The 17,906-nt window shown below is 24.2% G+C and overlaps 6 protein-coding genes across 6 annotated transcripts; 2 read left to right on the top strand and 4 right to left on the bottom strand.

Annotated features, from left to right (window-relative positions):
• Positions 1-465: 465 nt before the first annotated feature.
• PVVCY_0801640 (glideosome-associated protein 50, putative) lies at positions 466-1,653 on the top strand (the record flags this gene model as incomplete). Its single annotated transcript, XM_008626965.1, has 1 exon — positions 466-1,653. The coding sequence occupies one exon, from the start codon at positions 466-468 to the stop codon at positions 1,651-1,653; it is 1,188 nt and encodes a 395-aa protein (XP_008625187.1).
• Positions 1,654-3,253: 1,600 nt separating this feature from the next.
• On the bottom strand, positions 3,254-5,502 carry PVVCY_0801630 (heat shock protein 70, putative; the record flags this gene model as incomplete). Its single annotated transcript, XM_008626964.1, has 2 exons — positions 3,254-5,133; positions 5,427-5,502. 2 exons carry the CDS (start codon positions 5,500-5,502, stop codon positions 3,254-3,256), a joined length of 1,956 nt encoding a protein of 651 aa, XP_008625186.1.
• A 1,910-nt stretch (positions 5,503-7,412) lies between these two features.
• On the bottom strand, positions 7,413-8,741 carry PVVCY_0801620 (conserved Plasmodium protein, unknown function; the record flags this gene model as incomplete). The annotated part of the gene is made up of 1 exon (XM_008626963.2): positions 7,413-8,741. One exon carries the CDS (start codon positions 8,739-8,741, stop codon positions 7,413-7,415), a length of 1,329 nt encoding a protein of 442 aa, XP_008625185.2.
• Positions 8,742-9,655: 914 nt separating this feature from the next.
• PVVCY_0801610 (XPA binding protein 1, putative) lies at positions 9,656-10,672 on the bottom strand (the record flags this gene model as incomplete). The annotated part of the gene is made up of 1 exon (XM_008626962.1): positions 9,656-10,672. One exon carries the CDS (start codon positions 10,670-10,672, stop codon positions 9,656-9,658), a length of 1,017 nt encoding a protein of 338 aa, XP_008625184.1.
• A 1,399-nt stretch (positions 10,673-12,071) lies between these two features.
• Positions 12,072-14,381, top strand: PVVCY_0801600 (pre-mRNA-splicing factor ATP-dependent RNA helicase PRP22, putative; the record flags this gene model as incomplete). Its single annotated transcript, XM_008626961.1, has 1 exon — positions 12,072-14,381. The coding sequence occupies one exon, from the start codon at positions 12,072-12,074 to the stop codon at positions 14,379-14,381; it is 2,310 nt and encodes a 769-aa protein (XP_008625183.1).
• Positions 14,382-14,721: 340 nt separating this feature from the next.
• PVVCY_0801590 (conserved Plasmodium protein, unknown function) lies at positions 14,722-16,731 on the bottom strand (the record flags this gene model as incomplete). The annotated part of the gene is made up of 1 exon (XM_008626960.1): positions 14,722-16,731. One exon carries the CDS (start codon positions 16,729-16,731, stop codon positions 14,722-14,724), a length of 2,010 nt encoding a protein of 669 aa, XP_008625182.1.
• Positions 16,732-17,906: the final 1,175 nt, after the last annotated feature.

Raw genomic sequence — 17,906 nt, 5'->3', positions numbered from 1 at the left:
TAATAATAATATTTTAGAATATACACTATTGACATATTTTATTATTTCTTCATTTTTTCATTTTTTTATATTATTGTTTAGCCGCGGCGTTGTTAATAAAAATATTGTATAACATATAATTTGCCAAATTTTTATTTTCCTTTTTTCCCCGTAATTAATTTTTATTACGTGTGCTGCTCATATTATCCAAATTATTATTATATTATAATATTATTATTTTATATTTTTCAAAATAAAATTACATACAATATTAGATAATATACATTATATTCATAATTACACACACATTATTATATCAATTATATATATTAATTTTTATTTTATTATATTTTTTTTTATGTTTTATTTCTAATTTTCCAAATATTTTCATTGTGTCATTATAATACACCTTTTAGCCATTTTGCTTCCCTGTGGCTATTTTTTTTTTATTTTATTATTATATTTTTTAATTTTTATTTAGTGAATATGAATATTTCTAAAACCTTGTTTAGCGTATTTTTTGTCTTGTTTTTTATAAGCAGTTATAATGTAAAATGCCAACTGCGATTTGCTTCATTAGGAAATTGGGGTAAGGAAAGTAAATCCCAATTGTTGAATGCAAAATATTTGAAACAATTTATAAAGAGTGAAAGAGTAACATTTATAGTTAGTCCCGGATCCAATTTTGTGGATGGGGTAAAAGGATTAAATGATCCATCATGGAAAAGTTTATATGAAGATGTATATGAAGAAGAAAAAGGGGATATGTACATGCCCTTTTTTACAGTATTAGGTACAGGTGATTGGACAGGTAATTATAATTCTGAAGTTTTAAAAGGTCAAGGTATATATACTGAAAAAGATGGAGTAACAACAATTGAAAATGATGACGAAAAAACTAAATATCCTAAATGGATTATGCCAAATTATTGGTATCATTATTTCACCCATTTTACCGTATCAAGTGGCCCATCAATAGTTACAACTGGACATAAAGACATGGCAGCTGCTTTTATATTTATAGACACATGGATATTATCAGCAAATTTTCCATATAAAGATATACATAATAAAGCATGGGAAGATTTAAAATTACAATTAAATGTTGCTAAAAAAGTTACAGATTTTATAATTGTTGTTGGAGATAAACCAATTTATTCATCAGGCTTATCAAGAGGTAATTCATATTTATCATATTATTTATTACCATTGTTAAAAGAAGCTCAAGTCGATTTATATATATCAGGACATGATAATAATATGGAAGTAATTGAAGATAGTGATATAGCATTTGTTAATTGTGGATCTGGTGCCATATCAAGTGGAAAATCGTCTATAAAATCTCCCAAATCTCTTTTTTTTAGTAGCGATATAGGTTTTTGTATTCATGAATTAACTAATAATGGACTAGTTACTAAATTTATAAGCAGCAACACTGGAGAAATTGTATATACCCATAAATTAGGATTAAAAAAAAGAAAAACATTAGATAAAGTTAACTCTTTACAATATTTTGCTACCTTACCTAAAGTTGAATTAATTGATGTACCTGCTGCTGGACCAATGGGAAATAAAGATACATTTGTTAGAATCGTCGGAACAATTGGTATACTTATAGGTTCAGTAATAGCTTTTATGGGATTTTCCTCTTTTTTATCAAAGAATATGAAATAATTATATATTATTTTCTTTTATAAATTTTTCTCTTAAAAGGGGGAAAACAAATGTATTAGTTTAGACATGTAGGGGTGCTAAGTAGCACATAGTGGGAATACAATTAATGAATTGCAATATTTTTTTTATATCCCCTTTTCCCTTCATATTGTGGATCTAGTAACGTGTCAACTTTGATATATTGCGTTTGTGATGGTATATAGTTTTTTTTTTTATACCTCTTTGCTGTTTTTTTTATTTTTATGATTTGCAAAAATTGCGAAAAAAAAAGGAAGAAAGGAATTACCCCATATAAGCATACGTACATTATCCCACTACTACTCAGACAGATTATATGCATACGTGTACTTATATGCACGTATGTATATACTATATGTGTACGTATGTGTGCAAATTCATATTGTTTTTATTCTGAATATATTAAATATAATTTTCTTTCCCTAATTGTGAAATAAAATGGGGTATACAAATATATTTTACTCGCTTATCTCATATATTTTTTATGTATAAGTTGTTTTTATTTTTATAATTCTTATAAAAAAAAAATTGTTCATTCACAGATTGTACCTGTTGTATATTTATTTCATTAATAATTATATTTTTATCATTTTATATGTTTTTTTTTTTATTATTATTTTTTTTTTTTTAATATTTAGAATTATAATGAAAGAAAAAAATCATTCAAAGTTTTATTTTTTTTAATATCAAAAATAGTCTTATGAGTGTGTCTCATATAGGCTATAGCATATTTGGATAATATGCTTACATTAATGTTAATGTTAAAAATGGTGAAAAGGTTATTTACATATGTTTAACCACGGCATTTTAATTTCTTTCCACAATTTCTATCAGTCTTATAATTTGATTAAAGGTTGTAGTAAAAATTGTCACTTTTTAAATGGTGATATTTAATAATGTTTACAATTTTAGTGGAATCAATATCTTCCCAAGGGTGGACATATGGAATGTCTTGTAGGGGAAAAAATATGTCAAAATAATTGAAAAATTGGCAAGGCAGACATTTTGGATAGGATAACTTCACCCGCCAAATTAATTCTTATACAGTCTTCCATTAATTTTTTGGAAGTTTATGCTAATTTGTATTAATGAAAATATTAATTAAGTATGAGTGTATATACGTATATATACACATACAACTAGAGTTCATTGAAATGACCGATTTTTGGGGAGTAAAAAAAAGAAAATGAAATAAAAAAGAAAACATGATAGCATACAATATGCATCATATATTATTAATTCAAAGGATTACGTAAAAATAAATGACGTAAGTCCATAAAAAAAAACATAAATAAATGTAATGGAATATATATCATATGTGTGTATATAAAATGCACGTAAAATTTATGTGCCCAAAAAAAAAAAAAAAAAAAAAAGCAAAAACATTGTTACATACATACACAAGTATGTATAAATATGCATCGTTCATTTATTTTTCATGTAAACATTTTGCTAGATTATTAAAATAATTAAACTTTCATAATATACCAACTAATTTTTCATAAGCTTATGAATAAATATTAACAGGCACATAACATATACTTATATAATTAAAGTTTGTTCTAAACCGGTATGTAGCCATTTATAATTCATCACTATCTACATCTTCTTCACCTGGTGGTGGTGAGCTTCCTCCTGGTTGGCCATATAATTTAACAATAATAGGTTGGCATATAGCTTCAACATCTTTCAATTTTTGTTTCAATGCTTCTGAATCAGCATTTGAATTATTGTTTAACCAATCTTCAGCTTCTTTAACAGCATTTAAAATAGTTTCTTTATCTTCTTTTTCGATTTTATCAGCTAATTTATCTTTATCTTCTACAGTAGCTTTCATGCTTTGAATATAGTTATCTAAGTTATTTTTTGATTCAACTTTTTCTCTTAAATTTTTATCTTCATCAGCAAATTTTTCAGCATCGTTAATCATTTTTTCTATTTGTTCTTTTGATAATCTACCTTTGTCATTAGTAATAGTTATACCTTTGCTTTTTCCTGTTCCTTTATCTTCTGCTTCAACATGTAAAATACCATTTTTATCGACAGTAAATGTAACCTCGATTTTAGGTACACCTCTTTGTGCAGGTGGAATACCAGATAGTTCAAATTTTCCTAATAAATGATTATCTTTAGTTAATGCTCTTTCTCCTTCAAAAACTTGAATTAAAACAGCTGGTTGATTATCTTGATAGGTTGAAAAGGTTTGTGATTTTTTTGTTGGGATAACTGTATTTCTTTTAATTAATTGAGTCATAATACCACCAACAGTTTCAATACCTAAAGTTAATGGAGTAACATCTAACAATACAACATCTTGTAATTCTTCTCCTAAAATAATACCAGCTTGAATAGCAGCACCATATGCTACAGCTTCATCTGGGTTAATACCTCTATTTGGTTCTTTACCATTGAAAAAGTCTTTAATAATTTGTTGGATTTTAGGTATACGAGTTGAACCTCCTACTAAAACAATTTCATCGATTTTGCTTTTTTCATATTTTGCATCATCTAATACTTTTTTAACAGGTTCTAAAGTTTCTCTAAACAAATCATCATTTAATTCTTCGAATTTGGCTCTTGTTAATGTTTCTGAAAAGTTATGTCCTTCAACTATATCTTCAATTTCAATTTGTGTTGAGTGAACAACTGATAAGTTTCTTTTTGCAATTTCAACTTCTTTTCTTAATTTTTGAATAGCTCTTTTATCTGATCTAAGATCTATATTATTTTTTTTTTTAAACATTTTAATAAAATAATCCATAACTCTTTGATCAAAATCTTCACCTCCTAAGTGAGTATTACCTGCTGTTGCATAGACTTCAAATACACCATTATCTATAACTAAAATAGAAACATCAAAAGTACCACCTCCTAAATCGTATACTAAAATACTTGTTTCTTCTTTTTTATCTAAACCATAAGCTAAAGCAGCAGCGGTGGGTTCATTAATAATACGTACTATATTTAATCCAGCAATTGCACCAGCATCTTTTGTAGCTTGTCTTTGTGCATCATTGAAATATGCAGGTACAGTAACAACAGCATTTTTGACGGGTTTACCCAAAAATGATTGAGCAATTTCTTTCATTTTTTCTAAAACCATAGCACTAATTTGTTCAGGTGCAAAAGTAGTGGGTTTGTCTTTTATTTGAACTCTTATATTTGGTTTACCTTCATTGTTTACTATTTCATATGGTAATAAAGTTCTATCTTTTGCTACTTCTTTATCATCAAATTTTCTACCTATAAGTCTCTTAACGTCAAATACAGTTTGAGTTGGGTGTAAAGTAGCTTCTAATTTAGCTGCTTCACCAACTTTCCTTTCTCCATCAACAAATGATACATATGATGGAGTAATACGGTTACCTAAATCATTGTTTAATATTTCAACTCTTCCATTTTTAAATACACCAACACAACTGTAAGTAGTACCTAAATCGATACCAATAATGGGACCCTCGACTAAAAATGAATAAAAAATGAGAAATATATGGAGAATAACCAAACATGTGTGCACATATATAATATAACTAGAAATGCTCAAGAAAAACTCAAACCAAATATATGTGTATATATACTTTTACAAAAATTAAGCAAATCGCAATATGCATAAAACATGGCACATATCAAAATGAATAAATAAATATGCACATGCTAATTATAAATAATACATATATTATATCTTATAATAGCAACGAATATTATTTAGATAAGTGTTTAAAAAAAAAAAATCAAACAAGTAAAAAGCTACTTACCAGATGAGTCAACGGCAGTTACAAGTTTCAGCAGGGATACAAGTAATACTAAAACAAATGCCTTTGTTTTCCCCATTTGCTTTAATTTTTTTTATGCATACAAAAATTAATTAATAAAAATAATAATATGTAATTAATTATTTGTTCAAAACTAAAATAAAAATTATTCAAAATGTATATTTCCAATATAAGTTCCCTTTTAAACAATAGCTTTAATATTAATTTAAAAAAATATATATATATTATATATTTTTTTTAATTATTTATATATATATTTTATATACAATATACATAAAATATATATTTATCATATTTTTTAGAATATCTTCTTTTTTCACAAAAATTTAAAATATTTCTTTTTAAGCACACTGCATAAAATTCTTCTACGCATAATATATTATTTTTTTTGGGTTATTAATTTTTTTTAATGTTATATAAAATATCTAATATTTAAGAAATATCACTATATATTTTTTTTTTTCCTCTCACTAATCCCTTAACTTTTTGAACACATATTACCAATTTTGTATGAACAAGCAATAAATATTATGCACATTCATAAAAATATATTATATAAAATGCAATATTTTTTTTTTTGAGGTTTGTAATAATTTATTATTTATATATAAATTTGGATGCGCAACAAAAATTAAAAAAAAAAATTACGACCAAATTAGTTTTTTTTATTTTTCTGTTTTGTATGCATATATATTTTTAGTTATTTTGCAATCAGGTAGAGAGATACATTTCTCAAACCTGTTTCATTTCAATATATTTTTTATAGAATAAAATAAAAAAATTATTATAATACATTCGGCAGAACGTTTTAAATAATATTATAATTATAAAAATTGGCTTTGTAGCAAAAAGAAATAAAAGAATATTTTCTTACTATATTCATAAATTAAAAATTATAATACACAAGCCAAACAAATTGCTATTTGATTAAAATATTTTTCAATGTTTTTTTTCTTTATTTTTAAGGATTATACAAATTTGTGTATTTCAAAAGGTGCAAATAATTTGGGTTTACACAAAAAAGAATAAATATGAATGGATATATTTTTATATAATATTATTCGCGGATAATAGGGGGAGTTTATTTAGCTTTACACAAGATAAAAGAATGGGGGTGTCCTTAAGGTTATAAATATCAAGAACTATTAATTTCGTTTGTTTAGTATAAAAACTAAAATTTCCCTTAAGAATATAACCTAATAAGTTTTTAAAATAAAAGAACTTTTAACCGTATTCTAAAAATGTGCAAGAAAGGAATAAAAAAACATGACTATTTAATTACAATTTTATTTTTTCCCCTTTGAAATTCCCTTTTTTATCACTTTTACATCATATAAAATAACTATTCCTATGTATGGTCACACATTTGTGAAGGGCTTTTGTAAATAGTATACTAGGTTTAAATTATAGTGTGTATTTTGTAAAAATATATGAGCTCTTAATAATTTGCTTAACAATAAAGTTTATTGTAATAATACTTATATTGTGTGTATGGAAAGGTAAATTTATCATTTTACAATTCATATATTTTATACACTACAAAATGTAATGATAAATTCATAACAAATTATAAATCAGCACAAAAAAAAAGTGAATTAGTGTTACTAAAAAAATATTAAAATGTGTGTATAATAAAAATATTATAATTCACAATGTGTAAAAAAAAAGATATCTCTCTTATGCAATTATAATGTGTATAGTTGAGTTACCAAATTACTATACAAGCTAAATATTACATAGCTTTATTAATGTGGAAGTGTGTGAATTGATAAGTATATGATACAATTTAATGTTATGAACATGTCAGGAAAAAAAGGATATAAACTAGCTATTTTATATCCATATTTTTAATGTGTGCAAATTATTTCCTTGATTAATAACTTTTAGAATAAATTATGTAATCCATATGGTACATCATATTTTATGTACGATGTGCTCACATAAAAAATATTTTTTTGTCATACGTTGTCAATGATTTAATTCAATAATTAAGTATTGATAAAAAAAATTTTTTTTTTTATCATTTAAATCCATATACCAAGAATTTTGCGCATTTATTTTATCGATATCCATTTCGTTATCATTATGACTATATGTCGATTGTGACGATATATCTATAGCGTCCAAATCTTTCGATATATTGTTTGGTGGCACTTCATCGTTAATTTCAGAATTGATGTGATAAAATAAATTATTTTTCATTTCATTATGCAAGCTAGAATTTTCTAGCGTTTTATTTATTTGTTCAATTTTTTTAACTCCATTTTCTGTTCCTACATAGGCTGAATTTAACTTTTGCGATTTTAATTTCGAAATATTTGCATTAATATTAAAAAAATCAAAATCATTACCTATTATATTTTTATTATTAAATAGGTAGTAATATTTTTCTTGCTTTAAAAGGGTTTTATATATGTAAATATAAAAATTATGACTTATTAATGATTCTTGAATATATATAATATTATAACAATTATAGGATATGCTAGTAGTTTCATCATCTTCTATATTTATATTATATCTTACATTAGTATTTAGAACAATTAAATCATTATAAACAGTTAGATCGCAAGGTGAAATAAATGATGTGTCTGGAATTATAAAAGAAAAATTATTATTTTTATAATAATATTCTAATATATATAATATATCAACACTATTATTTGTTCTACTCATTATACTAAACAAAAAAAATGTTAATAAGAAGTTTTTAAATTTACATTTGAAATTTTTATTCAATAATTTATATAATAAATAAGTTATTCTCTCAATTCCTAAACTTCCATTATATATAGTACTGTTAAATGCAAATATATCCCTAGTAGCATCCTTTATGATTTGTTTAATGTCTGGATATAAATGTGTATTTTTAATTCTTCTTATGATTTTTAAAATAATAAATTTATTTTTTAATAAATATTCTTTATATATATATAAAGCAGTTTCGTCTGATATATTTTTTATCATATCATTTTTACTCTCAAAACTTATATATAAGCATTCATAAATATGTTTTATAATTTCGTGACTCGTTTTTTTATTTTTATATAGTTTTAATAAAAAAATTAATCTTTTTATTATATCTATTTGTATTTTCTCAGCGTTTATTTCAACACTTTTGTATTCATTTTTTATATTAAAAATAGAGTAATAATTTGTACCTTTATTTGTTATATTTGAGCCTCTCTCATTGTCCAGTTTTATGTTTGACGTAGAAAAAAATTCATCTAAACTATTCTCCTCATTAAAACCATCATCTAATTCGTTTAAATCGGCTACTAGTTTATCAATGTTCATTTTGTTTTGGGGTTACAAAATATAATATGGATGGCACGCATAGGATATACCTATCTAATTGTATGTATAGCTATTCCATAAGTATTTATGTATGCGCATTGTTTTGCGTATATACAAAAGTTCAAACATGAATGTCAAATATCGTTAAGACTAATTTTGGGTTTTTTTGTGGAATCATTTAGTGTTATGCTAGCATGCAATTGGGTTTGTTTGGCATATATCGTAAAATGAAAAAACAAAAAAAAAAAGAAATAATAATATTACTGATAGAATGAAAACTATCCCCAAATAATATGTATATGCGAACATATATGAAACTTATGTTTGTTTTTGGTATTCGCAATTTGCATATGCTATGCTAAAGAAACATGGAATATACTCTTGTTTTATCAATAATTAATAGTGGGAATTTATTTAAAAATAATTTTTCTAAAATGCAAATAATAATAATAACAAACTTAAATATATAAATAAATTTACGGTAAATGTTATAGTACATAAAAAATATATGCGTTGGCATATGCATATAATAAAAAAAATGAATTAGATTGTACGGGGAAAAAATATAATTTCCTCTTTATATATTTTACGTTTTTTATGATTTTATTTATATAATTTACATTTTTTATAATTTTTTATTTTATTTTTTTATTCCTTTATCATTGTTCTACCGAACTTATGTACTTTTATTTTTTCTTTACAAATAAAGTAAATAAACAGTTTGCACATTAATATGTTGCATATTCCATACCCATTCTTAATAATTAAAAAAATATGAGTATACAAGTTGTTGTATGTACTACTTATCGATGGTATATAAATAGAGAAATAAAAAAATGTTAATATTTATAAAATGCACAAAAAAATGTTACTAAAAAAAAGTTGAAAATATATAAAGAGTTGTCGTCCGTAACCTAAGTACTCTTAGTATTAGGAGGAGGTTGAGTTTGAAGGTCGTCATCGGAAACGTCAATAAATTTTTCTTGAATTTCATCACAATCATATTCAATAGATTCAACATAAGTATCAAATAAAGAATATTCTGAATAGATAGAACTAAATCTGAACCCGTTAGCACCATCTATTATTTTTAATAATTTAAGAACACTATATTTATCTTGAATATCTAATAAAGCAAAATTAATTAGATTATAATCTTCAACTGTTTCACATATATATTCATTTAATTTTATATATTTATTAGAAAATTTACTATAATTTTTTTTAGCATTTTGTATATATCCATCATTAATGTCTTTTTTTACATTATCTATAAAATCGTCACTTTTTTCTGAATCTGATGATGAACAATTTTGATATTTTGCATAGAGCATAAGTTGATCTAAATTTTGTGCTTCAACATAATAATTAAGAGGAAAATTTAAATCATTCTTAAAATATTTTAATAAATCTATTTTTGAAAAAACATTAACATGTGGTAATTCTAAATGTATTTGACTACATAAAGATAATAATAATGCACTAATATATTTATAATTATCAGAACATAATGTACTATCAACAATATGTACTGATGTCAATCTACAATTAAGTTTTCCTAATTTTAATATTATATTTCTTAATGCATCATTGTGTGTATATAATTCTACTTGTCCAGGTGTATCAATAATTAAATAATAGTTTGTTTGTTTTTTTAATTTTTCTTCTAGCCAATCAAAATTAGCTAACAAATATTCCATACAATAAATTAATGTCCCATTTGGTCCTAATTCTAATTCAGTAAATATTTTATTAATATCAATTAGTTCTGTTATATTTATATCTGCTTTATATATATTATCTTCTATAAAAGGATCTAAATTTATTATTAGCAATTTTCTATTTATTTGTTTTAATATATGTTGTATTCCTGCAACATATGTTGACTTCCCTGACCCAGGAGGCCCAATCACAATTTGTCCAAACCACATAATAAAAAAAAGAAAAAAAAAAAAAATTTTTTAAATACAGTTTGATTAGTTTATTCCTTTGAGAATTTTATTTTGTATAACCAAGTTTTACTTGATTAAGCAAGGTTTATTCTTTCTTTTTAAAAAAAAAATAAACTTTTACAAGAGAATATATAAAGTTAAATATGTCATATTCTCAAATGAAACATATCTACTCAATGCTTATGATTATATAATTGGTTGTCTCCTGATATATTTGGAATAAATTTAAGATTACTCTCTGTCAACATTCGTTTTGTAATTCTTTAAAGAGTTTTATCAAATTTGTTAGCAAATAATAATTATGATTCATGTCCATATCAAAAATAGGATTCGAATATATAAAAACTGTGGCAATATTAATGGTTATTTAATTTGGTTGGTCAAACTTTCTGAATTATATAATCATAAATTGTTTGTTTTTCAGCTAACCAAGGAAATTATTAAATTATTAACAAAATTAAAAACAAACAAATAATATGACGACAAATTCTCTTTTTTGTGTTGAATATTACTATGGTTTTCCAAATGCGTATTTATATTTTGTGCTACTTAATTTATGTCACTTTAAAATTTATCAATAACCAATACATAAAACAAAATATATTTCAAAAAAATATTTTACATTAATTTTTTGAACAAATGCAATACTTATTTGTGGCATTATGATGTTATATATATGTATAGGGAAATCTACAAAAATTATTTTTCCAAAAAAAAAAAAAAAAAAAAAAATTTCTAGCATGCTTTGATCGCATATTATACAAACTATATAATAAGAAAATACGCGTAACTTTACATATTTATAAATACTATGAAAAAAAATATATACATTTAGTTTTTGTTAGTTCAATATTTAAGGAATTATAATAAAATTTATATTTTTTATTTAAAAAAATATATATAATTTTTTTTCTACAAAAATTTCTTATGCCATATAATCTATAAATATTTGGAGAAATTTTTTTTTTTTTAAAGAACTTTTAGAAGATTGTTTTGGTCATGTAATTTATTTGGTTATGATATAATCGTAAAAATGGAAGAAAAGAAAGACAAATAAAAAGGAAACAAAAAAATATATATAAATATACATAAGGGTATATAAGTATATATGCTCAGTATATAAAATATGCAATGTTATTTATATTTATAAAGAAGAGATCAAAATGATCTTACTAGATATGAAGGTAACAATATTTTTGGTTTCCTATTAAAAATATTTGCGCATCTAAGAATATACAGTGATTAGCCACTTGTTGGATGTAAATATATATAATTATAAAACGCGCATACGCAAATATATATATATTTACCTCCAACTTATACGTAATAGAATTGCGTTGGCATTTAATAAAAATACATATTTACAAGACTATATAAAATGGAAAATATATCAGATTGTATAGAACCCAAAAATTCTGAGCAAGATGATGAATCAGAACACAATCAAGACATAACTCATAAAAGAAAAAAAGAAGAATCTCAAACTGATGAGAATGAAAATATTGATATGAACACTAACATAAAAAGGCATAAAATAACTGATTTAGATAATGATGAGGTCAAACAGAGTGATGAACTTAATATGGGTTCTACAAAAAGTTTCATCAATAGCGAAGTTAGTAATAACAAAAATGAAAAAGAAATCGATGAAAATAATCTTATAAACAAATTAACAAATAAAAGATACAGTGATAGATATTTAGAATTACTTGAATCAAAAAAAAAATTGCCTGCATGGGCAGCTAAAAAAAACTTTTTAAAATTATTTAAAAAAAATAATGTAATAATAATTGTTGGGGATACAGGAAGTGGAAAAACAACACAAATATCACAATTTGTTTTAGAATCGAAATTTTCAGAAAAAAAATCGATAGCAGTTACTCAGCCAAGGAGAGTTGCAGCAATGAGTGTGGCTGCACGTGTAGCAGAAGAATTAGATGTAGAATTAGGAACCTATGTAGGATATACTATAAGATTTGAAGATAAGTCTTGTCACAAAACAATCATAAAATATTTAACAGATGGTATGCTTTTAAGAGAATCTATGTTTGACCCTTTATTAAAAAGATATAATGTAATAATTTTAGATGAAGCACATGAACGAACATTATCTACTGATATATTATTTGGAGTAATAAAAAATATTCAAGAAAAAAGAGATGATTTAAAATTAGTTGTTATGTCTGCTACTTTAGATGCAGAAAAGTTTCAAAACTTTTTTAACAGTTCTAAAATATTAAATATCCCAGGTCGATTATATCCTGTTGAAATATTTTATACTATGCAGCCTGAAAAATGCTATATAAAGGTAGTAATTAGAACTGTATATAATATACATACTAATGAAGAAGAGGGAGATATATTAGTATTTTTAACAGGTGAAGATGAAATTGAAATGACTAAAAAAGAAATAGAAAAATTAGTATATAAAAAGGCTGGTATCCCCCAATTAGTATGCTTACCATTATATTCTTCATTACCACCAGCACAACAACAAAAAATTTTTGAACCCGCGCCACCCCCAAGATTTAAAGGAGATAAAAAGGGAAGGAAATGTATATTAGCAACAAATATAGCAGAAACATCTATAACTATTGATGGAATTGTTTATGTAATAGATCCTGGTTTTTCAAAACAAAAAGTTTATAATCCAAGGGCAAGAGTTGAATCATTACTTATAGCCCCTATTTCTAAAGCATCAGCTCAACAAAGAGCTGGAAGAGCTGGTAGAACAAAACCAGGAAAATGTTTTCGTTTATATACAGAAAAATGTTTTGATGAAACATTACCTGAACAAACATATCCCGAAATTTTAAGATCAAATTTAGGATCTGTTGTATTAAATCTAAAAAAATTAGGTATCGATGATTTAGTACATTTTGATTTTATGGATCCACCTGCTCCTGAAACTTTAATGAGAGCTTTAGAACAATTAAATTATTTAGAAGCATTAGATGATGAGGGAGAATTGACAAAAAAAGGGCATATAATGAGTGAATTTCCTGTAGACCCACAGCTAGCTAAAGTATTACTAGAATCATCTAATTATTCATGTTCTAGTGAAATACTATCTATTGCAGCTATGTTATCTGTTCCTCAATGTTTTTTGAGACCCAAAGTAAAGGGAAAAGAAGCTGATGAGATGAAAGCTAGATTTTCACATTTAGATGGAGACCATTTAACATTACTTAATGTTTTTCATGCATTTATTAAACATTCATTAGTTGATCAAAATGAATCTAAAAAATTTTGTTATGATCATTTTTTAAATCATAGAACCATGACATCTGCTCAAAATGTGAGATTACAATTATTAAAAACCATGGAAAGATTGGGATTAAAAATTACATCTATCAATCCATCGAATCCAAATTATTATATTAATATAAGAAAAGCACTATTAAGTGGGTTCTATCAACAAGTAGCTTATAAAACAAACAAAGGGTATTATATCACAGTAAAGGATATACAAATTGTTACTTTACATCCATCTACTGTTTTTCAAGTTAATCCAGAATGGGTTCTATATCATGAACTTATATTAACATCAAAAAATTTTATAAGAACCGTTACAAAAATAGATGGATCATGGCTTTTAGAGGTTGCAAAAAATTATTACGCCTTAGAAGATCTACCTAATAGTGAAGCCAAAAATGAACTTAAATTGATGGCAAAATCAGTTAAGTGATATTGACCCAAAATGAAAAAATAGATTGAGTTGTCAACTAAAAACTGGCTTGATAATGCAGCCCCAAAATATATATTATTCTTTATTTTGTTTTTTTTTATTTTTCAATTTTTTAATTTTACTTTTCTTTCCTTTGTGCATGCATAATTTTCAAAAGCATTTTACATGTTCTACACAAAGGCGCGAAAATTGTAAAAACTTACATAACATTTTAGTATATAATTCGGTTTGACAAATGTTTCAAAAAAAAAAAAAAATATATATGAAAACCATGATGAATAATTTTTCATTTTAAAAAGAGGTATTAGCAATTTTATTGATGTAGATTATGTTAATAGGATTAAACTGTCTGGGCCCACGCTTTTGCTTTGGTAATGCATTCATTCAAAAAGGTAGTCATATCATCTTTGTTTTCATTTGAAATTGTAACATTTAATTGGGTTTGATTAATAAATGAAGCATTTTTAAATGATAATAAAAGTTTTTTGATAATATTTTTGTTACTAAACTTATGTAATGTTATATTTATTGAATTCCAATTTATCATAGTATTTCCTCTTTCTGCTATTAATTGTATTCCGATATAATATTTTGTAGATGCAGCAATTTCTAAAGGTTGAACATAATCAATTCTTGCTTCTATATTTTGATTAAAATTTTTTATATTTACATCCATTTCATTTTTTTGTGATATATAAATATCTTCAGGTATTAAACTAATGGGTTCAGCTCCATATATTGGTCTATGGGCATATACTATTACTTTTTTTATTACTCCTAATTGGACTGGGCATTTAATATCAATCAAAATAGTTCCGATTTTTTGATCTACACATTTTAGATCAAACTTAGGATAATATGCATGTGTTGGATAATATTGGGGAAGTGATGTATTAGGAGAAGTAGTAGAAGAGGTTGGTAAATTTTGTTGAGATGTTTTTGGACTTTCAGGAGTTTGAGAAGTATTTTCCATACCAATGAGAGATAGATATGGAGCTGGAGGACCAGGTTCAAGTGTTTTTAATATTTTTGTTTTAAATTCTTTTTGACAACCTAATATAGCTAATGATGCTTCTTTAAATGCTGATTCAGCTTTTTGTTTCCATTCAGGATTAGGTTCTTTATCTGGATGTAAAATATGTTTTAGCCTTTTACCAAAATATTTTAATTGTTCTTCTGTTATATTTCTTGGATTAATACCTAAAATATAAAATGAATGTTTTTTTGGTGAATTTTTATCAAACCAAGTATATTCATCATATCTATCAATAATAAATTGTACAGCTTTTCTTTTATCTTCTAATTTTTTAGCCATTTCCATTTCTTGTTGTTGTTTTCTTTGTATTTCAGCATCATAACTTATTTTAATTCTTTCTAGTTTATTTTTAGCAGCTAAAATATCTTTATTATTAGTCATTTTATCTCCTAATAAATTTATTACTTCATCATATGTTTCTTCTGTTTTTTCATTTAATGTATCAATATCTAAATTTAAAACAGAATTTAGACTATCATATTCTGATTTGTTCATAATTTGTTTGTACCAAAAATTTTGTTTAAATATTATAGATGTAATAGTGGGTTCAATCTGTTCTAATTTTTTTATCATTTCATCAATATAATCATAAATACGTACTGTTTTTTCATCCCCCCCATTAGTACTATTACTAATGTCTATATTTTCTTCTTGAGTAAATATATGTTTCCCTATATTTAAAGTATTTTTTATTTTATCGATTCTATTTTTAGCATGGTCTACTACTATATTATTTTTCATTTTAAGGATATTATTTATAATAAATAAAAAATCTTCACATTTTGTTGAACTAAATTCTTGGCTTATATTACTTATATCTTTAAGTAGTTCTTCAATGTACCTTTTTGACATTAAAGTCATAAAATTATTATTTTCTACACTATTTGATAAGCCAATGTTGCCATCATTTTTTCCAGCTTGGTTATCACTTACATTGTCTACTTTATATATGTCTTCCGAATCGAATTTTCTTTTTTTTTTATTTTGAAAACTGTTATCTTCTTTATTTATATAATTTATATTTAAGTTACTCAAATCTTGATCAAAAATATTTGGATTATTAAGAACAAGTTCATCAATAAAACTTACTAGTGATTTTAAAAACATATCAAAGCTTTCCTTATTTAATAATAAGTTTGCTTTTTTAATTATCGAATAAATAAAACCAAAAGATTTGTATATATAAAACAAATCTTCAACCGTTTTCTTATACATTAGTTCTTCATCATTAAGTTCATCAATAAAATTTTCATAATAAATTTTTTTCAATTCCTCATTCCCTAGGGCACATGTTTCTTCACTGTTTGTTGCCATCTCTGATGCATAATAATGACAAAATAAATTATATCAAATAGGATAGTCCGTAAAAAAATTATACAAAAGTGTAAACAAGATATATACTACTATAATTGGAGTATAACTATACTTTTCACTTTTAGTGGCTTGAGTTTGGGAATTGAATATCCCAAATATACATATCAAATAGTTATATAAAGATAGTGTAAGAAATTGGCAAAGATGTGTAATAAAACTGATACAAGAGAAAAAAAAACAAAATTAAAGAAATTCCATTACTGACGAATGAGCAAATCATGTATGAGGATAAATCATATTTTCTGTCATAAGAACAACCTACTTTTAATATACACACTCTTATCCATGTAGCTATAAATACATTGATTAAAAAAGATAATATATTACTTCTTTTTATGTAATTAATTACCTTTCTTAAAACAAAACTAAACAAAAAAATAATATGCTACGGATTTTATTATTACATATTCATTTACACACATTAATTTTTTTTTTCTTCTCAAATATTCATTTTTCTTGCTTTTTGTACATAATTATTATATATTAAATTCACGGCATATTTTTGTATTATTCTTTGGAAAAAATATACACTTTTTTATATTCCTTTTTTGTTTTATCTTGGCTTTTTTTTTTATTTCTCTGTATGAATATGCAATACATATACGCAGTAAATTATTTCACGCTAATATTGTCACATTAAATATGCATGTATATATACATATGAAGAAATTACGATAATGTGTAAAAATTTGCCTAAACTCTTCATGCTAATATATATTTTTTTTCCCCTTTTTTGTATATATGGATTTTGCTCTTCTAAATTTTTTTTTTTAAGACCTCAAATCCTTAAGACTTAGTTATTTCACTAAAATGGGAATATATTTGCATTATACTAATATTCCCCCCAAATAGTCATATAAATAAACATACAAATAAACGTATAAATAAAAATATACAATATTATAATAAACTAAGAAAATCGTTACTATAGGTGCATCTGTGCTGCAAAGTCTCACACACCGAATGCCATAAATTTTCTGTGTAAAAAAAATATTTATTAATGAACAATAAAAAGAAATATTATAATGGAAAATATGGAATAAAATATTTTATTAAATTAGTAAATAAAAATTTATAATATTTAAATTATTAGCATAAGTATGAACCCTTTCGAA

Source organism: Plasmodium vinckei (assembly GCF_900681995.1).
Source record: "Plasmodium vinckei vinckei genome assembly, chromosome: PVVCY_08".
NCBI classification, from domain to species: domain Eukaryota; phylum Apicomplexa; class Aconoidasida; order Haemosporida; family Plasmodiidae; genus Plasmodium; species Plasmodium vinckei.
This window is presented reverse-complemented; position numbering and strand designations above follow the sequence as displayed.